Raw genomic sequence first — 20,237 nt, forward strand, 5'->3', positions numbered from 1 at the left:
TTAATATACGCAATATCACTCAATTTTATAATGTAATAAGTCGTGTAATATGATTATTGTTTAAACATTTATTTCAGTGGTTTAATTACAGTATTATTTTATAGACTTATTAAGACATGTTATTATATGTTCTCGTACAAGGACGATTTACTTTTTATTGTAAGAAAGGTATCGTTTATTTATAATATAATCATTTATCCGTTACAGAATTCCGCGGCTACAAGTCTATACAGTTTTCTCTTTGTTTTGATTTAAAAAATATGAAATGCTGGTGCAAAAAATATGTTACAATATTCCTGTCACAGTTTCAACATTTACGCGAAGAATTACAACTGAGCATATTTTTATATTTAATGTGTTCAGTGTATTAATTTATAAGAATGTAATTTACAAAATTCTTTTCACAGATTATTATTTCATCAGGATTCAGCGATTATTATGTATTCTGTAATAAGCAATTTGTATACTTAACAAGATTTATAGTTCTACTACCTTAAACAATGGGACACATTTAAAATAGTACATGTCTCAGCTTCACAAAAATGTCACAACGACAATTAAATGTTTACTATATATTTACATAGTACGGATTTTAAATTTAATAACAGCAATAGTAGTATTAATTGTATTAATAATAATATTTCTATATTTTTAAATTATTTACTATCACCGTTAATAATACATATGCTTTCCATTTTCCACTTCTGCAAGATGAATTCTCTACTACTATTTACAACCCTTGCAGAAACTTCTACACGCGCTGCTAGATCATACGTTCCAGGAGCTGGAAGTACAGCCTGTAAGTTTACGGTACTGCTGGTCAATGGCTCTACGTGAGAACAAATTGCTGAGTGACAAGCATATCTGTAGTACGCAGAAGCTTGCGGAGAATACAACTGTGACTTTATATTTGGCAAATGACTTTCGCTAAAAACATATAGGTTAAATTACAATAAGACCTATAAAATGTTTTAAAATTACTTTTAGTAGTATTTACCTGCTAGTACCTATTGTATTGATTTTAATATCAATCTGTGATTCTAAATGATTTTGTATATACATTATTACTGGGATGAAACACAATCGATTTTCATTAAAATTATGCGTGATCTCTCTATCATGACTCAAAGAAAATGAAATCATATTTTTCAAAAATTCTGTTTCCGATGCTTGTTCCTTATTAGTCACAGCCAAAGAATCAAGTACGTTTCTATCTGGACCAAAGATCTTCAAACGTCCAGCATATTCGTTTGATTCAACTTGAACTTTTTTGGGGTGTTTATAAGTTTTACTCAAATATTGTATATCGAGATGATGTTGACCAATTGCTTGCCTCGTAATAATTCCATTTTCAATTATTCTCGCTCGCCATTTGAGAATTAAAGTAGAATTTAGTGCCATAGTAGCAGATAAGGACTTCTGTTCGTCACTTTGTGGTAATCGTTGAGATTGCTGTACTTCAGCTATGTTTTCATTGATGTCTAACGATGGAATATCCTTTCTTTGTATGAAATTAATGTACGGATAATTTGCATCTGAATCAATACATTCGTTTTCTTGAGTTAAAGATACATCCGAAAACTTCGACTCGTTTTTGTCCTTTTTTCTTAGCTTTAACATTAAATGAAACATTTCTTGATACTGTATCTTAACATTTGTTGACAAAACCGATGAACTAAATATAGACCATGTATCACTTTCGAACAATACTTTGGACAACAAAATCTCACTTGTGATTAAGTGATTAAGTCGTGAACTTGATTTGCATTTTTAATGCAAATTATTAAGTTTAATGTAGGTGAAACATCCTTAAATAATACACTTCTCGAAGCGATCGCGCTAATTTGTATGGAATCTAAAACTGTAAAATGCCAGGTGTGTCTACAAAGTCGGTGTTTTATCACGCTTCTTAAATCAGTATTTTCGTAATAAAAAAGCAAATCTAAACAATGAATTCCTTTTTCATATGGCGCTCGAATCCAAAATGGTATTATATGCGTTTCTCCAACATTCAATATATCGTTAGTGGAAGGTAATGGAATCTTTAATATGGGCCTATTGTTTCTCTTTGTCATATGTTCTGAAATCATAAATAAAATACTAGTATAATATTACTTCCAACTCAATCAGTTTTAATCATTGAATGAAATCAGTACGGAAGTTTTATTTACTTTCTTGTGTGTCTACGTATTCATCTCCTAACGAGAAAAGTTTTGCGTCTGTAGATGCCAAGTAAATGTTCGACAAAGGCGAATTACCCACATTTTTCAAAGTTATATCTATTTTTTGTATTTCACCACATAGCATTTCTGCAGAGAGTTTGCTAAAGAAAATCTAAAAATAAATTTTTATTAACCATATTGTACAGATATTGAATTGTTGTACGATATTGAATACTTAACATATAACTGCATTGTAATATTAATTACCTGCATAAATGGAGCTTTTTCAATAATATTCATTTCTAATCTATAATCTACACCATACATATTTGTACCAGGTTTCTCTTTGATATTTTTTAATCTAGGTCCCTTAATTTCAAACAACCTTTTCCCAGTAATAGCTATTGTCGGATTAACAACTGGTGGATCTACTACATGAGTCGGATTAGATAAATCATAACTCAAACCTAATGTTTTTAATTCTCCTACTTCTTTTGGTATAAGACACAGTGTAACATTTTGTTTAGATGTCGGTTGTAAAATAATTTTTTCGATCACTTGTGCTTCCACTAGCGTTAAATTCTCTGGCGATCTCGTTTCATTTGTAACTTGTCCATTGGCCGACGTAAATGACCATAATAAAGTCACATTAGACAATGGCAGCGGTATGTGTAATGGATTATATAATTCAATGAAAAAATGCACTGGTTCGTTCAAAACTGCATTTGGTTTTACACTGTTATTACTTGTCTTAGAATATAGCGCAACTGTAGGTTTGAATATCATAGGAGGAGATCCCTGAGCTTCTGTAATTAACATTTCTTCCATTCTTGCCCATCTTACATCGTCACATTCTTCAGCATCAAATGAAACATGACTCGCAGGAATATTATTTTCATGTGATTTAGCTATGGGACCATAAAATACTTTAATGTCATTACTATCTATTAATGGTAAAGGCAAGATAGGAAGCTCTTGAGAATTCGATAAACCTTCCTGTAACAATAACTATAATATATAATTAATGTGGTAGTCAGCATATCTATCTATCTATCTATCTATCTATCTATCTATCTATCTATCTATCTATCTATCTATCTATCTATCTATCTATCTATCTATCTATCTATCTATCTATCTATCTATCTATCTATCTATCTATCTATCTATCTATCTATCTATCTATCTATCTATCTATCTATCTATCTATCTATCTATCTATCTATCTATCTATCTATCTATCTATCTATCTATCTATCTATCTATCTATCTATCTATTTATCTATCTATCTATCTATATATATATACACACATTATGAGTTATATTTTATAACTATACCTATACATACATTGTGGATATGTAAAAATTCACGTAAAAATGCAGCTTGTTGTGAAGCTGGTTGTTTACTGGAAACATTTAGTAATTTCTCAAATGCTTTAACTGCTTCACTAACTTGTTTTAATGATGCTGCTTGTCTACCAATTGTAAAATGTATGTGATCTTCTGCCAATGACCAACCTCTTCCACTATATACCTAAGAATATAATAATTTAATATAAAGATTTAAATTGTGTATATATATATACAATTTAGTTATATAGCTTAGTTATATAAGAGTTAATTAAAGAATACCTGGTAGGCTTGTTGATAACATCGCAATGAATGTTTTCGTTGACCTGCTTTTGAAAAACGATGACCAGCAAGAACAGCATGAAATGCGTACTTGCGCATCATCTTTGGCCCAATAAAACAATAAGCAGCTTGTTCCAACAAGAGTGCAGAACGTAAATCCGAATCTTCGCTGGTCATGCGAATCAATTGTTTAGCAGCCTCTCCATATAAGCTTTTACCTTTCAGACATTCTGCACTGAGCAATGTTGCTCTTGTTGCGAATTGGGGCATTTTACAACTAGTCGAATAGGTCAATATTGCATCATCCATATATTCGATAGTCTTCCTATTAGTTTCACCTTGCATAAATGCACTTAAAGCAGCCATTTCAAGAGCACCTGCATAATAGAGCCAAGCTTGATCTGCTGCAAAATCTCTTTTTGCGCTATGATATGTTTGGTAAGCAAGTGAATAGTGGCCAAACATAAAACATAAGTCACCTAAGCGACGCAATTGCAATTCTGGTGATTCTGTTGTATAACTGAAATCCAAACAAACTGGAACTTTATATATTTATATATAATACTTATATATGCTATATATTACTTTTTTTTTATATCTAATACTTGTAATTTGCTATTATTTAACAAGATGATATATAATAAACATACATTACAGCATTTGATGGAGTAGGTCCCGGTATTCCAGGTTTATTTGTTCCAAACCATCGTCTTGTAGCACTAAAAAGCGATCTACTGACTCCCTTTTTATTTGAAATTACATCATTTAACAAACCAATTTGTTTTTCTACATATGGTAACAAACATTTTAAACAAAATTCTGTTATTAATGCTCGTACTCTTTCAAGATCTTGTGTAGATAATCTAGCACCATGTTGTGTTGCTACATAACTAGGAGAATCTGCCCAAACATTTATATTTATTGGAGTATCAGTGACTATTTGTCCCTTTCCGTGTAACAGAGAACTTCTTGACTTGTCAGCTGTTGGACTTAAAGGATGAATTGTAACGGAAACAGCTTCTTGACCAACTTCTAAATGTGTACTTGTTGATTCGGATATTTCAGAAGAGAAACTAATAGCGTCATTTAAATCTGGAGAAACCAATACAGAATTCTGTGGAGCTATTGGTGTTCCAGCCTGGCTTGTTCTAAAATATGAAATACACATTCATAATTATTTCATAAACTCTTGAGAAATATAGTAGAAGCATACTTTTCAGTATCTGTTGTAACTTCATTTGGCATAGAAGAAACACCACTAGTATCTACAGGTGTACGAGGAGAACTATTCTGTTCACTACCGCCTAATACTTCTGAATGTTTTACTAAAAATTGACTCCAAGGGTCTGGTAGATGAGTATTATCATCAACTTGACCTGGTGGTCTTGAATTCATTTGTAATAAAAAACAATTATTAGCACCATAAATATTCTTCATATCCTGAAAAACTTTTTCAGCCCTATAAAGATTACAAATAATTAATTTTAATAATAGTTGGTATTTTCTACATAAAGAAGCCACGAAATAAAAAATAGATACTTGTTCCTGTCATCTTGTAAAGTATCATGTACTAAGATATAATATCTCAGCGTATTGTTATTAAACCATTTTGGCAATTTTCCAGGTATATTTTGATGTAATTGGGCACCCATATTTTGTATCTTCTCTAAAGGATTGTCCTCTACTGTGGAAACTATTATCATACAAGCAAGAAAGTGTTTTGTGAATTCATGATCCGATGGAAATTGAACACTTAAAAACATTTCTCTCCATGCTTCAAACCAAGGTACCGATACTGGTATATCAAGCTCTGTTGTTCCAATTTGAATATTAGTTGTATGTTCACACATGGCTGAACTAACTGCTTCATTTAACATTTTTCTGGCAATACTTGGTTCTGGAGGTTGCGCATTAACATCTTGTATAAAAAGACGAAGATTTCTAACACTAATGGTATTTCCTTGCGGGTCTTTAAAATGACCTATAAGAATAAAAAATAAACCTACTGATATTTCACAATAATATGCATAATATAATATGCAGTTTGTAAAATAAATCTAAAGATAATTGAAAATTCAAATTTATTTATGCACGATTATGATTATTTCATAATCTACTTATTGTTTTGTTATGAAACACAGTTTGCCGTATTTTCTTTTCTTTTTTTTTTTTTTTTTTTCTTTTTTTGACATTTTATAAACTATTCGTTATAATTGTTTAAATATTAAAAGTATGTAACAAAAGCTTGTATTTAATAAAACAATAGTAGCACGGTATAACAAAATAATACATTTTTTTATTTATCATTGTATAAAATTTCGCCTTTATTACAACTAGTTATAGCATTTATTTATTCTAATGAGTAATTTTAATGACGTAATTAATGTGACAGTGTCTAGTATAGTAATGAATGAGAAAAATTACCAACTTCTTACCTTCGGTATTTAGCTTACAAAACGGTTGTAGAAGTTCAACGAATGATAAATTGTTTTTTTGACATACAGCATCAGCTGCAGTTGAACATATCGCAGCGATTTGTGGTGAAAAGGCATTGCTTATAAACTCACGAGGGGTTAACTTACATTGAGCCATGATACTTGCTAGAAAATCTACAGATAATCAAGGTTACGTTCTACTAATATGTAGAATTATACGATTACAATCATTTTGGGCGTTAAGTTACTATCGTTTATTGGCTTACTATTAGAAGTTGACAGAAGCCAAACTTTCAACATATCCCAAAGTAATAGTAAACATCTTCAATGAACAGCTGTTCTGTGAAGATTTACCCGTGAAGGGTAAAAAATATGGAGATGAGACATACATATCATAATATTAGACGGAAGTGTTTATGGCCGGAAATTCTATCTATAATTTTTTGCAAATTCAATCCTATAAATGGTAGATGTTCGAACAAACTTCTAAAAGCGCAAGAATGTTTGATTATTCCATGAAATATAAGAAGCAGACAATATAACAATTATATACTTAAGGCCATTGTATTATATAGTATGTCCTGTTTTCCGTTTCCAAGTAGTATGTCCGAACAAATTTGCCTCTAGTTTAATAAGATTTATTTTATTATGTGATAATCATATCATTTATATTTGCTGAATGAAAAGCTTAATTTACCGAGCGTGCGAATTTAACAACACTTAATTGATCAACTGATTGTTATTTTTGTATATAAAAATCTTAATTCCTCATATATTGATTCTTATATCTGTGTATCTACATATTACAATCATATGAAGGAATTAATATGTCGAACATAATTCGAGAGTTTTGTAGGAATGTTACAGTTTTTTATGGATATATATATATATATAGCCATATTTCCTTGAATCATGCGTATATATTTTCATATCTTAAAATAAATAATATTTCATAAATCTTGTGTAACATCGTATTCATTGTTAACTTAAATGCGCATGGTTAACAATGAAGATTTTTATCATTAGACTGCGAATTTTTATGCATCTATGGGAAATTTAAAAGTGGAAAAATGCATACAATAATACATATATAAAATATCTAAAATAAAGCATTTACTTAAGAAATATATATATATATATATATATATATATATTAATAGATGAAATAAATTTATATTTATAGGTTCTATCTTTTTAGTTATGTTCGTAAAAACATAGAAATGCACAAAACTCTGTATTCTATTTATCATATTTTATCACATACATGTTCTAGATTGTTTATACATGTTTCGATTTGAAAATTGGAATATTATGAATTAAAAATCGCACAAGTAACAGAATCGATCACGAAAGGAGCATCGAGAGTATCGTATCACCTTAACCATCGATAAGTATTGTCGATGTTTTATAATCTACCTGACACGCACACATACGCAATAATTGCTTTAGATTTTAGATCATCTTGGACAGAAAGATCGGATCGCGCAATCGTTGACAACTTTTTCGTAAGCACATCGATGTTTTAAGTCATGTTAACATTTAGTTTGTGATTACGCGAAGAAATAATACATAATGTGAACATATTGTAACAGGTAAAAAGATATGATTGCTCTTATGTAAACTGACTGGTAGCTTTTATATTGTTTCACATTCGAATTGTACGTACGATAACTTAGCAGTATGTTAGGAGTAAATTTCTTCGAAGATAAACAAATTCTTATTTATATAAAAAGTCGATCAAGATATTCACCTGTAATAAATTGAAATATAGATTCCTGTAACAGAAATGATCAAGACCTTATTTTTTAGTATTATTTAAGTCTCACCACTCAATGTATATGTTCAGCTTATTGTTATGAATACACACTATATATATACATACCATATATATGCGTACTAATTATTAAAAATATAAATTAATCTTAATGTGTTTAATATATGTAGTTCTGTTTATATGCCTGAATTAAAAAAAAAAAAAAAAAAAAATATATATATATATATATTTTTTTTTTTTATCGAATTTCATATTTAAAGTTTAATATTAGAATATCTTTTTCTTTATATTACAGCTGAGGAACAAATGATATATATAAGATATTTATACAAACCTTGCATACCTAATTATTTAATTAATATTAATGTTAAATCAATATTAAAATCCCAGAGACAAAGAGACAATTAATTAGTATGTATGTACTAATACCAAGAATCTATAGAATAAGATTTGGATTTAAATATTGGAAGATGTTTATTATACCAACGTGTCAGTAAACAATTTAAGCTTTTATCTGAATGATTATATATAAATCAACACAATTTATCACGCTATAAAAATATACGATATAAAAGCATAACATGGCAGGTAATGGGTCTATCATAATACCAAGCATAAAACAATTACATGAGAATGATCATGTATCTACTACAAATGTAGATTACTCTAGCATTAGAGGAAAGGTAGGTTCCATGATACTTTATTTCAATAACATATAATTTTATGATAATAATGAATTACGATTGATTTCAGAATGTTTTAGTTAGTCCATCGGAGGATCAATATGAATTGTTACTTAGACGCTTAAGAGAGAGAGTTCAAGATGGTGGCAGTGAAACAATTTTTGATATTGGTATCGGCGAAGGTTTGTATATAACTTTCACGAGGTTTATATTTATAACTTTTAAATGTTTATATTTATAAAAATATTTATAATTTATCTTATCTTAGACGGTTCAGAGGATGGTTTAAAAGAAGATGAATATGAAGCATCTGTTGCTACTTTACAGTCTCTTGCTGCAACGTTAGAAGCAGACTGTGTACTTCTACGTCAAAGTAAAATAGATCAAGGTCTTATAGGTCAATATCTGGTGCGGAGACGATTAGATAGGCAGGATTTCCTAGAAATCAGGTTTTTATTTTAAATAATGTACATAAGGATAAAATAAATGTAACGCTATTAGCGAAACTTAGTTTAACAGATTTTAATTAAAGAGTGGCTGTTGTTGGCAATGTTGATGCTGGAAAATCAACACTTTTGGGTGTATTGACACACGGAGAGCTCGATAATGGTCGAGGCTTAGCGCGTCAAAAATTATTTCGACATAAACACGAAGCCGAAACAGGACGTACTAGTTCCGTTGGAAACGACATTCTTGGATTTGATAGCGTTGGTATGGAAGAAGATTGATCTGCCAAATGTTAAATTTTATATCTTTATATTATGTATATTGTAATACACGCATGTATAATAAACACATATTTTGCATCTAGGTAATGTAGTAAATAAACCAGAGCATGGATCCCTGGATTGGGTTAAAATATGTGAGAAGTCATCCAAAGTTATTACATTCATTGATCTTGCTGGACATGAAAGATATTTAAAAACAACTGTTTTTGGAATGACAGGGCATGCCCCTGACTTTGGTAAAACCTTTTGATAATGTTATTTAAAAAAATATCTATGTACATCTATCTTAATGCACAAACATTTAATATTTAGGTATGTTAATGGTTGGAGCAAATGCTGGTATTGTTGGAATGACAAAGGAACATCTAGGTTTAGCTTTAGCTCTATCAGTTCCAGTATTTGTTGTAGTTACGAAAATTGACATGTGTCCACCAAATATATTACAAGAAAATTTAAGGCTGTTAATAAGGATCTTAAAGTCCCCGGGTTGTAGGAAAGTACCCGTTACGGTAAAAACGTCTGATGATGTTGTCGTTAGCGCTACTAATTTTGTATCAGAACGGTCAGCTTTTATTTTTGCACAATATTATATTACCCTTGTATGAATATACAAATATTTCATTTATTAATATATTTATACAGATTATGTCCTATTTTTCAAGTATCGAACGTAACAGGAGAAAATTTGAATCTTCTTAAGATGTTTCTAAATTTATTAACTGCAAGAATGATTAGTCATGAAGATGAACCAGCAGAATTCCAAATAGATGATACATACTCAGTACCAGTTAGTATTTTACAACATATTAGTAGTCTTAGCTGTAGAACGAAAAATTTTCTTCATTTTATATTCCTGTATCCTTCCAGGGAGTTGGTACCGTAGTTTCTGGCACAACATTGAAAGGTGTCATTAAGCTAAACGACACTTTATTATTAGGACCTGATCCTTTAGGTCGTTTTATTCCAATTGCAGTAAAAAGTATACACAGGAAGAGAATGCCTGTTCGTGAAGTGAGAGGTGGTCAAACTGCTAGTTTTGCATTGAAAAAAATTAAAAGATCACAAATTAGAAAAGGTATGGTAATGGTTGCACAAGCATTAAATCCTCAGGCTTCTTGGGAATTCGAGGGGGAAATTCTTGTATTACATCATCCTACAACGATAAGTTCTTGTTACCAAGCAATGGGTAATTCTCTTTTCCTATCTGAATCTTTTGATTATTCAAATTCATTATATTTTTATGCTTAAAATTATTTAAAATCATTTTCAGTACATTGCGGAAGCATAAGGCAAACAGCATCCATAATTTCTATGTCGCAAGATTGTTTAAGAACAGGAGACAAAGCTTTAGTACGTTTTAGATTTATAAAGCATCCTGAATATATAAAACCAGGACAAAGAATAGTATTTAGAGAAGGGCGTACTAAAGCAGTGGGCAATGTAGTGAAACTTGTTCCATATTCTAGTACCGCAGTCATACAAACATGTAGAGCCAATAAACCGAATAAAACATCCCAAAATCGACAGAGTTCATCATCTACGATGCAAGTACGTAATAAAGATGTTTTTCTCAGGCAGAAATATGAGAATTTTGGATAATGATAAATTATTATTTTTCCATTAGTCATTAGATACAACCGAAACAAATTCTTCATTAGAAGGACAGACATCAAAGCAAGAAAATTTGCTTCAAAAATCTAATAAACGACAAAATAAAAAAGGGAGAGGACGAAAAGGAGGACGATCTCATAATACTGCAAATAGTATTATTCAACCACTGTCAGAACAAAATCCTCCTACAAAATTGTGAACCGTGTTTATGTACAAAGCACTTAACATGTGTATATATATAAGTATATATATACACACACTTATATACTTATATCACACACACGCGCGCGCGCGCGCGCGCGTACACACACATCCTATACATAGAGCTTATTTTGCAACTTTCGAAAATTAATAACAAACATCTTTTTATTCATAAGAGATCGTTGTTTTTTTAATAATGTAAATTCAAACGAAATTTACAGATATTTTTTAGTTAATTTTCGAGAACTGTAAAGAGAGTATACTGTTTATATATAAAACATATTATTTTATATATAAACATATATTATTTTAGTAGTTATTTATATTAAAACATATATAAAATTATAACGTATAATAATGACAACTTTATGTAGTTTGGGGTTACTTGTATCCGTAAGGATCGTGATTTTTTACCTTGAAGTATAAAAGTAACCCCTGAACTGTTTCATATAACGCACATCGTGCTCTCAACCCTATTAGAGTACAAATCGTCTTTCACATTTTGACTAAATTATCAAAAATATAGAAATGTTTTTAGAACGATAAAATGACAAAATATACGTTGTTATTCATAAAGTGTTTTATTTTTATAAACACAAGTGTATCTTAAAATAGTATTAAGTAAATATAATCTATATATAAAAGATATATATATATATATATATATATATATATATATATATATATATATACATCTGTTTCTTTTACTACTATCGAGCACCTATATTGTAATTGTTAATGCCTTTTTGAAATTCTATCAAAAGTATATTCAGATGTTCTTTCCTCGTATGATAATATTTGTGCTTATTAAGATAAAATTTCGAAAAAATTATCAATTTTTCGAATATAGCATTGTGTACTCTTATAAATGATGTATTAGAAATATTTATATCTATTGTAATATATTTGCTATAGTTGTAATATAAAATTCATTTTTATGCATGTGAGAGGAACAAGATTCTTACAGAAGAAATATAATATAACATTAGATATGCAGCATATGAAATTATATTGTATAAAATTTTTATATTAGATACACTGTAGCACATCCAAGAAAGATCTTTTCAACAGAAAGAAAATGTAAAACTAATCATAGAACAAGTGCTAGTTAAATAATAGAAATATTGAACGAGAATATATAGATACTTATGAATTAGTAATATAAAAGGGAGTTTAAGATGATAAAAGAAATATTACCAATATCACATTTAATAATAACAAAATGGATAGAAAGGAAACAGAAGAAAAATATAATATGTATAATTACTAAATTATTAATTCGTTATTATTAACTAATACAAATCATATTGTAGATGTACAAGTAAAAATTCTCATGAAACATGATATATGTACATATTATTTCCATTTTCATTCATAGAACTATGAACAAAAAAATAACAGACATATAGAAGTAAGATTCGAATTTGTTTTTATACTAAATGGAATAATAAATTTAAAAAATTGAATGTTCATATTTTTTATTACCTTTTTATAAGGCAATTGTTACAAATAGAATTTCTTGTAACTAAATCAAGTCTAGAATACTAAAATATAGCTATATCATTCTTACAAAGTCTAATAAAAATACCTCCGTCTTCTGATTTTTGCCACTATACCTTAAATATATACAAGGACTACTTTGGTGGATTTTTCTTCATTTCATCTTTAGCTTCTTGCAACTTTTATCTAAATGTATTTGTAAACAGCCTTAATTGCCTAACAAATTTTTCACGATCAAAAGATAAATGAATACCATGTGTTCTACTGTGAAGTAACAAATATGCTACAAATCGTGCAGACTGCCTAATTGGTTTTGTATTTGCTAATTTCTCGATTAATTTTTCATTACGCATCAAATATGTAAATAACACGCGTAAAAATCCGATGCTGATATGAATTGCTTTTTCTTAAACAAGCAAAATTATTTATACTTTTGGGACTTCAAATGTACACATGTTACGATATTTCAATAAAAGCTCTCTTTTAAGCCTAAGTTGTTTACGTAGAGTTTCAAGTTTCTGCAACTGCTCTTCTTTACTATATTCAATTCCTGGCAATCTTCTAATCTATAAAACATGAAAACTATGTATTGTAAATACATCATACATAATCTAAGTATTTATATAAAAAAAAATTATTTTTATCCTGAAAGTCAAAAAGATTTTCATAGTATTTTACCTGTGCCCTTGCGGAATCTAATTTCTTTTGAAGCTCTAATATTTTATGACTTGTATCTTGTGACTCTTTAGCTTTCTGTGTAGTGTCATGTGGATCTTTCTCAACACTAAAAATAAATTAAGTATACACGTAACATAAACATTGTGAAATAAAATTTGTATACTCTATATCTATGTTAACAGATTTTATTTCAAATACGCTTACTTTAAAAGGATTTTAATACATACACATATTGTATATAATTTCTATATAACTACAATACATAAACTTGGTAGCACATTAATGTTTTAATATACTGATGAAATAACCTCTCTATTTGTTTGTTATCATTCACACCATAACAGATTAAAAAATATTTTTGCAAATGTATAATTTTTATATTATTTATAAATATGAATAAGGTATTGCCTCGAAAGATAATCTCAGAATTAAAATTGTATACAGTATGTCTCAGAAGAAAAAAAGAATAACATTGAGTAACAAAACGACAAAGATTAAAATTTTTATTTTGAAAGAAAGTCAATTGATGAGTATCGTTATCTTAACTATCAAGTTATTAAAATATACGAACCTCCGAATTATTTCATATATAAGTGGCAATATTTCAATATCCAAATCATCCACTGTAAATTGTGAGCGTAAAACGCCTTCCTCCGATAATTCCGATTCCATTATAACATTTTGATCAAGCACAAGTAATGTATTATAATTAGAACATTTTGTGTATTTCTATGACAACAGCCGCGTTCACATGGCCTCGATCACGATCTGTTACAAAAACCCTATCGTTGAGTAGAAGTCGGCCTTAAATAGTAACCAAATTTCACGAGATTCGCTTGGAACCACCTTCAATTCACTTCTTCCTTGTTCAGTGTCTGTAGAGCTTGCAAGGTGATATATATATTTGATACTAATCTATCTTAATCTTGAAGTGTCCAAACATATATCCTTCGTTCTCTCATTTTGTATCGTTTAAAATTATTAAACAAGCTTATACAAGTATTATTTTTGTATTTAAACAAATATTTTTGTTTATTATTGATAGCCAGTATGGGACGCCGACCAGCCAGATGGTACGCATTATATGTATTTATTTCCTTTATTAATGCTTAAGTTAAATATACAAATATTATCGCCTCTTACATATGTATATATTGTATAAAGTTGTAAGTTATGAAGTTTATAACAATCTCTTGTAATGATATAGAAAGAGGTTATGTGTTTTCTTCTTGCATTTCTATTAGTAAATTCTATGTTACATTTATAATGTTAATGCTTGTCAACATATGCTTTTTATACGAATTATACCTATATTTTTCTTTATAGTTATCGATATTGCAAAAACAAACCGTATCCCAAATCAAGATTCTGTAGAGGTGTGCCTGATCCAAAGATTCGTATCTTTGATCTTGGAAAAAAGAAAGCCTCTGTGGAAGATTTTCCGTTATGTGTGCACTTGGTATCAGATGAATATGAACAGCTTAGTTCCGAGGCCCTTGAAGCTGGACGTATTTGCGCAAATAAGTATATGGTGAAAAACGCTGGAAAAGATCAATTTCATATTCGTATGAGACTTCACCCATTCCATGTTATACGAATTAATAAAATGTTATCATGTGCTGGAGCTGATAGGTATGTAAGCAATTCGTTATATTTTATTAAATAACTAATATTATAATTTGGATTTATGCTTAGCAAGTTATAACTTAAATTTTCTATACATTGTTCGTTAATATATTATGTTAATAATATAGTATGTTTGAATAAATATTCTGTTTTATACTTTTTAAGGCTCCAAACAGGAATGCGAGGTGCCTTTGGAAAACCACAAGGTACTGTAGCCAGAGTACACATTGGGCAGCCGATTATGAGTGTACGTTCATCTGATCGTCACAAGGCTGCTGTAGTTGAGGCGTTGCGACGCGCCAAATTCAAATTCCCGGGTCGGCAAAAAATTTATGTTTCAAAGAAATGGGGCTTTACGAAATATGACCGTGCTGAATACGAAGAACTGAAAGCAGCCGGCCGATTGGCTCCAGATGGATGCAATGTGAAATATTTGCCAGAACATGGACCTCTTGAAGAATGGAAAAAATTTAGAAAAGTTCTTGCTGTTGCTTAAGCGAAACAATTTTTTTGTTATTTTGATTTAACTAAACAGATTGAAAAGAAGTACGTGTGTTATTAATCTCATAGCTTTTATATTATATTTGTAGAGGATTGATAGTTACAATAAAGAGAATTTGCTATACCTCGTAGATACTGCTCGATATGACTTGTCTACGACTTGTCTATATGACTATGTCAATCAAAATTCGTCGTTTTTGTCGCGATCATATGCCTCAACCCTATTAGAGTACAAATCGTCTTTCACATTTTGACTAAATTATCAAAAATATAGAAATGTCGTTTTTAGAACGATAAAATGACAAAATATACGTTGTTATTCATAAAGTGTTTTATTTTTATAAACACAAGTGTATCTTAAAATAGTATTAAGTAAATATAATCTATATATAAAAGATATATATATATATGTTTCTTTTACTACTATCGAGCACCTATATCGTAATTGTTATCGTAATTTTTAAAATTCTATCAAAAGTATATTCAAATGTACTTTCCTCGTATGATAATATTTGTGCTTATTAAGATAAAATTTCGAAAAAATTATCAATTTTTCGAATATAGCATTGTGTACTATTGTATCTATTGTAATATATTTGCTATAGTTGTAATATAAAATTCATTTTTATGCATGTGAGAGGAACAAGATTCTTATAGAAGAAATATAATATAACATTAGATATGCAGCATATGAAATTATATTGTATAAAATTTTTATATTAGATACACTGTAGCACATCCAAGAAAGATCTTTTCAACAGAAAGAAAATGTAAACTAATCATAGAACAAGTGCTAGTTAAATAATAGAAATATTGAACGAGAATATATAGATACTTATGAATTAGTAATATAAAAGGGAGTTTAAGATGATAAAAGAAATATTAACAATATCACATTTAATAATAACAAAATGGATAGAAAGGAAACAGAAGAAAAATATAATATGTATAATTATTAAATTATTAATTCGTTATTATTAACTAATACAAATCATATTGTAGATGTACAAATAAAAATTCTCATGAAACATGATATATGTACATATTATTTCCATTTTCATTCATAGAACTATGAACAAAAAAATAACAGACATATAGAAGTAAGATTCGAATTTGTTTTTATACTAAATGGAATAATAAATTTAAAAAATTGAATGTTCATATTTTTTATTACCTTTTTATAAGGCAATTGTTACAAATAGAATTTCTTGTAACTAAATCAAGTCTAGAATACTAAAATATAGCTATATCATTCTTACAAAGTCTAATAAAAATACCTTAGTCTTCTGATTTTTGCCACTATACCTTAAATATATACAAGGACTACTTTGGTGGATTTTTCTTCATTTCATCTTTAGCTTCTTGCAACTTTTGTCTAAATGTATTTGTAAACAGCCTTAATTGCCTAACAAATTTTTCACGATCAAAAGATAAATGAATACCATGTGTTCTACTGTGAAGTAACAAATATGCTACAAATCGTGCAGACTGCCTAATTGGTTTTGTATTTGCTAATTTCTCGATTAATTTTTCATTACGCATCAAATATGTAAATAACATGCGTAAAAATCCCATGCTGATATAAATTGCTTTTTCTTAAACAAGCAAAATTATTTATACTTTTGGGACTTCAAATGTACACATGTTACGATATTTCAATAAAAGCTCTCTTTTAAGCCTAAGTTGTTTACGTAGAGTTTCAAGTTTCTGCAACTGTTCTTCTTTACTATATTCAATTCCTGGCAATCTTCTAATCTATAAAACATGAAAACTATGTATTGTAAATACAGCATACATAATCTAAGTATTTATATAAAAAAAAATTATTTTTATCCTGAAAGTCAAAAAGATTTTCATAGTATTTTACCTGTGCCCTTGCGGAATCTAATTTCTTTTGAAGCTCTAATATTTTATGACTTGTATCTTGTGACTCTTTAGCTTTCTGTGTAGTGTCATGTGGATCTTTCTCAACACTAAAAATAAATTAAGTATACACGTAACATAAACATTGTGAAATAAAATTTGTATACTCTATATCTATGTTAACAGATTTTATTTGAAATACGCTTACTTTAAAAGGATTTTAATACATACACATATTGTATATAATTTCTATATAACTACAATACATAAACTTGGTAGCACATTAATGTTTTAATATACTGATGAAATAACCTCTCTATTTGTTTGTTATCATTCACACCATAACAGATTAAAAAATATTTTTGCAAATGTATAATTTTTATATTATTTATAAATATGAATAAAGTATTGCCTCGAAAGATAATCTCAGAATTAAAATTGTATACAGTATGTCTCAGAAGAAAAAAAGAATAACATTGAGTAACAAAACGACAAAGATTAAAATTTTTATTTTGAAAGAAAGTCAATTGATGAGTATCGTTATCTTAACTATCAAGTTATTAAAATATACGAACCTCCGAATTATTTCATATATAAGTGGCAATATTTCAATATCCAAATCATCCACTGTAAATTGTGAGCGTAAAACGCCTTCCTCCGATAATTCCGATTCCATTATAACATTTTGATCAAGCACAAGTAATGTATTATAATTAGAACATTTTGTGTATTTCTATGACAACAGCCGCGTTCACATGGCCTCGATCACGATCTGTTACAAAAACCCTATCGTTGAGTAGAAGTGAGTCTTAAATAGTAACCAAATTTCACGAGATTCGCTTGGAACCACCTTCAATTCACTTCATCCTTGTTCAGTGTCTGTAGAGCTTGCAAGGTGATATATATTTGATACTAATCTATCTTAATCTTGAAGTATCCAAACATATATCCTTCGTTCTCTCATTTTGTATCGTTTAAAATTATTAAACAAGCTTATACAAGTATTATTTTTGTATTTAAACAAATATTTTTGTTTATTATTGATAGCCAGTATGGGACGCCGACCAGCCAGATGGTACGCATTATATGTATTTATTTCCTTTATTAATGCTTAAGTTAAATATACAAATATTATCGCCTCTTACATATGTATATATTGTATAAAGTTGTAAGTTATGAAGTTTATAACAATCTCTTGTAATGATATAGAAAGAGGTTATGTGTTTTCTTCTTGCATTTCTATTAGTAAATTCTATGTTACATTTATAATGTTAATGCTTGTCAACATATGCTTTTTATACGAATTATACCTATATTTTTCTTTATAGTTATCGATATTGCAAAAACAAACCGTATCCCAAATCAAGATTCTGTAGAGGTGTGCCTGATCCAAAGATTCGTATCTTTGATCTTGGAAAAAAGAAAGCCTCTGTGGAAGATTTTCCGTTATGTGTGCACTTGGTATCAGATGAATATGAACAGCTTAGTTCCGAGGCCCTTGAAGCTGGACGTATTTGCGCAAATAAGTATATGGTGAAAAACGCTGGAAAAGATCAATTTCATATTCGTATGAGACTTCACCCATTCCATGTTATACGAATTAATAAAATGTTATCATGTGCTGGAGCTGATAGGTATGTAAGCAATTCGTTATATTTTATTAAATAACTAATATTATAATTTGGATTTATGCTTAGCAAGTTATAACTTAAATTTTCTATACATTGTTCGTTAGTATATTATGTTAATAATATAGTATGTTTGAATAAATATTCTGTTTTATACTTTTTAAGGCTCCAAACAGGAATGCGAGGTGCCTTTGGTAAACCACAAGGTACTGTAGCCAGAGTACACATTGGGCAGCCGATTATGAGTGTACGTTCATCTGATCGTCACAAGGCTGCTGTAGTTGAGGCGTTGCGACGCGCCAAATTCAAATTCCCGGGTCGGCAAAAAATTTATGTTTCAAAGAAATGGGGCTTTACGAAATATGACCGTGCTGAATACGAAGAACTGAAAACAGCCGGCCGATTGGCTCCAGATGGATGCAATGTGAAATATTTGCCAGAACATGGACCTCTTGAAGAATGGAAAAAATTTAGAAAAGTTCTTGCTGCTGCTTAAGCGAAACAATTTTTTTGTGATTTTGATTTAATTAAACAGATTGAAAACAAGTACGTGTGTTATTAATCTCATAGCTTTTATATTGTATTTGTAGAGGATTGATAGTTACAATAAAGAGAACTTGCTATACTCGTAGATAATGCTCGATATGACTAACAAGCTTGCGATCGCGTCCGTTTATTTATACTGGTTAGAGGAGAATCGGAAAATTCAAATTCGTCTTTGTTTAATTGACGCACGTAGCGGCGACATTGTTTCGCCCGGAGTTTACTTATGTAGCGGCACTCGACGGTATAATTCATAACGGTTTCCGTCCGCTACACAAAAACCGTGTTTACCGATAGATTAGTTTATCATAGATCCGACAACTTTAGGCGGTTACCGAAGGTCAATCAAAATTCGTCGTTTTTGTCGCGATTATATGCCTTCGCTTCGACTATCCGAAAAGTCAAAATTCGTAAACAAGGTCGAGAGTTCAGCGACCGTTGGGATCTTTCGAGAATACCTTCGAAATTAAAATCCCGACGCCTTTTGTCAACTCCGACGGTTATAAATATAGCGAATAGGGAAACGAGGCAACCTTTTGTTATCGAGTGACACGAGCAGTAACAGTTAAGTTGATACTTCCCCTGCGCCGATATATTCGTAATCACGAATCAAGCCAGTAAGTTGTGTTATACGACTAGTGTACACTTAGGGTATACATTAATAAATTATA

The 20,237-nt window shown here is 29.6% G+C and overlaps 6 protein-coding genes and 1 long non-coding RNA gene across 9 annotated transcripts; 3 read left to right on the plus strand and 4 right to left on the minus strand.

The window, feature by feature from the left end:
- Positions 1-48: 48 nt before the first annotated feature.
- LOC126922005 (trafficking protein particle complex subunit 8) lies at positions 49-6,823 on the minus strand. Its single transcript, XM_050734143.1, is given in 11 exon segments — positions 49-927; positions 998-1,740; positions 1,743-2,080; positions 2,172-2,334; positions 2,430-3,158; positions 3,512-3,697; positions 3,796-4,315; positions 4,446-4,943; positions 5,009-5,254; positions 5,335-5,776; positions 6,231-6,823. Coding segments are annotated over 11 exon segments (4,293 nt in total). The 5' UTR covers positions 6,388-6,823; the 3' UTR covers positions 49-656.
- Positions 6,824-7,567: 744 nt separating this feature from the next.
- LOC126922009 (GTP-binding protein 1) lies at positions 7,568-11,404 on the plus strand. Of its 2 annotated transcripts, none has more exons than XM_050734153.1 (11): positions 7,568-7,822; positions 8,300-8,687; positions 8,758-8,869; positions 8,956-9,136; positions 9,220-9,398; positions 9,499-9,651; positions 9,728-9,977; positions 10,058-10,202; positions 10,283-10,601; positions 10,686-10,963; positions 11,040-11,404. In XM_050734153.1, the coding sequence occupies exons 2-11, from the start codon at positions 8,586-8,588 to the stop codon at positions 11,223-11,225; spliced, it is 1,905 nt and encodes a 634-aa protein (XP_050590110.1). In that variant the 5' UTR covers positions 7,568-7,822; positions 8,300-8,585; the 3' UTR covers positions 11,226-11,404. The 2 variants fall into 2 exon arrangements, with proteins under 2 accessions (XP_050590110.1, XP_050590111.1); XM_050734154.1 differs by having other exon boundaries at positions 7,568-7,735.
- LOC126922027 (uncharacterized) lies at positions 7,693-8,089 on the minus strand. The gene is made up of 2 exons (XR_007712633.1): positions 8,057-8,089; positions 7,693-7,980 (listed from the first exon to the last, which is right to left on the minus strand). It is a non-coding gene; the product is annotated as an uncharacterized LOC126922027 (long non-coding RNA).
- A 1,439-nt stretch (positions 11,405-12,843) lies between the features above and the next one.
- LOC126922026 (mediator of RNA polymerase II transcription subunit 9) lies at positions 12,844-14,119 on the minus strand. Its single transcript, XM_050734188.1, has 3 exons — positions 13,977-14,119; positions 13,406-13,511; positions 12,844-13,293 (listed from the first exon to the last, which is right to left on the minus strand). Exons 1-3 carry the CDS (start codon positions 14,075-14,077, stop codon positions 13,153-13,155), a joined length of 348 nt encoding a protein of 115 aa, XP_050590145.1. The 5' UTR covers positions 14,078-14,119; the 3' UTR covers positions 12,844-13,152.
- A 53-nt stretch (positions 14,120-14,172) lies between these two features.
- LOC126922020 (60S ribosomal protein L10) lies at positions 14,173-19,569 on the plus strand. Of its 2 annotated transcripts, XM_050734181.1 has the most exons (4): positions 14,173-14,296; positions 18,291-18,470; positions 18,724-19,029; positions 19,189-19,569. In XM_050734181.1, the coding sequence occupies exons 2-4, from the start codon at positions 18,448-18,450 to the stop codon at positions 19,517-19,519; spliced, it is 660 nt and encodes a 219-aa protein (XP_050590138.1). In that variant the 5' UTR covers positions 14,173-14,296; positions 18,291-18,447; the 3' UTR covers positions 19,520-19,569. The 2 variants fall into 2 exon arrangements, with proteins under 2 accessions (XP_050590138.1, XP_050590137.1); XM_050734180.1 differs by lacking the exon at positions 14,173-14,296 and having other exon boundaries at positions 18,251-18,470.
- On the plus strand, positions 14,314-15,931 carry LOC126922021 (60S ribosomal protein L10-like). The gene is made up of 3 exons (XM_050734182.1): positions 14,314-14,478; positions 14,732-15,037; positions 15,197-15,931. Exons 1-3 carry the CDS (start codon positions 14,456-14,458, stop codon positions 15,525-15,527), a joined length of 660 nt encoding a protein of 219 aa, XP_050590139.1. The 5' UTR covers positions 14,314-14,455; the 3' UTR covers positions 15,528-15,931.
- On the minus strand, positions 16,961-18,158 carry LOC126922025 (mediator of RNA polymerase II transcription subunit 9-like). Its single transcript, XM_050734187.1, has 3 exons — positions 17,971-18,158; positions 17,400-17,505; positions 16,961-17,287 (listed from the first exon to the last, which is right to left on the minus strand). Exons 1-3 carry the CDS (start codon positions 18,069-18,071, stop codon positions 17,147-17,149), a joined length of 348 nt encoding a protein of 115 aa, XP_050590144.1. The 5' UTR covers positions 18,072-18,158; the 3' UTR covers positions 16,961-17,146.
- Positions 19,570-20,237: the final 668 nt, after the last annotated feature.

Source organism: Bombus affinis, chromosome 11, assembly GCF_024516045.1.
Source record: "Bombus affinis isolate iyBomAffi1 chromosome 11, iyBomAffi1.2, whole genome shotgun sequence".
In the NCBI taxonomy this organism is placed as follows: Eukaryota; Metazoa; Arthropoda; class Insecta; order Hymenoptera; family Apidae; genus Bombus; species Bombus affinis.

What these genes read in the sequence shown, in the direction of transcription:
- LOC126922009 (XM_050734153.1), top strand. Translation starts at nt 8,586, where the DNA reads ATGGCAGGTAATGGGTCTATCATAATACCAAGCATAAAACAATTACAT. An exon ending in TCTTGGATTTGATAGCGTTG is followed by an intron (nt 9,399 to 9,498) that starts GTATGGAAGAAG and finishes TTTTGCATCTAG; the next exon opens with GTAATGTAGTAAATAAACCA. An exon ending in ACTAATTTTGTATCAGAACG is followed by an intron (nt 9,978 to 10,057) that starts GTCAGCTTTTAT and finishes ATATTTATACAG; the next exon opens with ATTATGTCCTATTTTTCAAG.
- LOC126922026 (XM_050734188.1), bottom strand. Translation starts at nt 14,077, where the DNA reads ATGGAATCGGAATTATCGGAGGAAGGCGTTTTACGCTCACAATTTACA. An exon ending in ATATATGAAATAATTCGGAG is followed by an intron (nt 13,512 to 13,976) that starts GTTCGTATATTT and finishes ATTTATTTTTAG; the next exon opens with TGTTGAGAAAGATCCACATG. An exon ending in TAGATTCCGCAAGGGCACAG is followed by an intron (nt 13,294 to 13,405) that starts GTAAAATACTAT and finishes CATGTTTTATAG; the next exon opens with ATTAGAAGATTGCCAGGAAT.
- LOC126922021 (XM_050734182.1), top strand. Translation starts at nt 14,456, where the DNA reads ATGGGACGCCGACCAGCCAGATG. An exon ending in GGACGCCGACCAGCCAGATG is followed by an intron (nt 14,479 to 14,731) that starts GTACGCATTATA and finishes TTTTCTTTATAG; the next exon opens with TTATCGATATTGCAAAAACA. An exon ending in TCATGTGCTGGAGCTGATAG is followed by an intron (nt 15,038 to 15,196) that starts GTATGTAAGCAA and finishes ATACTTTTTAAG; the next exon opens with GCTCCAAACAGGAATGCGAG.
- LOC126922025 (XM_050734187.1), bottom strand. Translation starts at nt 18,071, where the DNA reads ATGGAATCGGAATTATCGGAGGAAGGCGTTTTACGCTCACAATTTACA. An exon ending in ATATATGAAATAATTCGGAG is followed by an intron (nt 17,506 to 17,970) that starts GTTCGTATATTT and finishes ATTTATTTTTAG; the next exon opens with TGTTGAGAAAGATCCACATG. An exon ending in TAGATTCCGCAAGGGCACAG is followed by an intron (nt 17,288 to 17,399) that starts GTAAAATACTAT and finishes CATGTTTTATAG; the next exon opens with ATTAGAAGATTGCCAGGAAT.
- LOC126922020 (XM_050734181.1), top strand. Translation starts at nt 18,448, where the DNA reads ATGGGACGCCGACCAGCCAGATG. An exon ending in GGACGCCGACCAGCCAGATG is followed by an intron (nt 18,471 to 18,723) that starts GTACGCATTATA and finishes TTTTCTTTATAG; the next exon opens with TTATCGATATTGCAAAAACA. An exon ending in TCATGTGCTGGAGCTGATAG is followed by an intron (nt 19,030 to 19,188) that starts GTATGTAAGCAA and finishes ATACTTTTTAAG; the next exon opens with GCTCCAAACAGGAATGCGAG.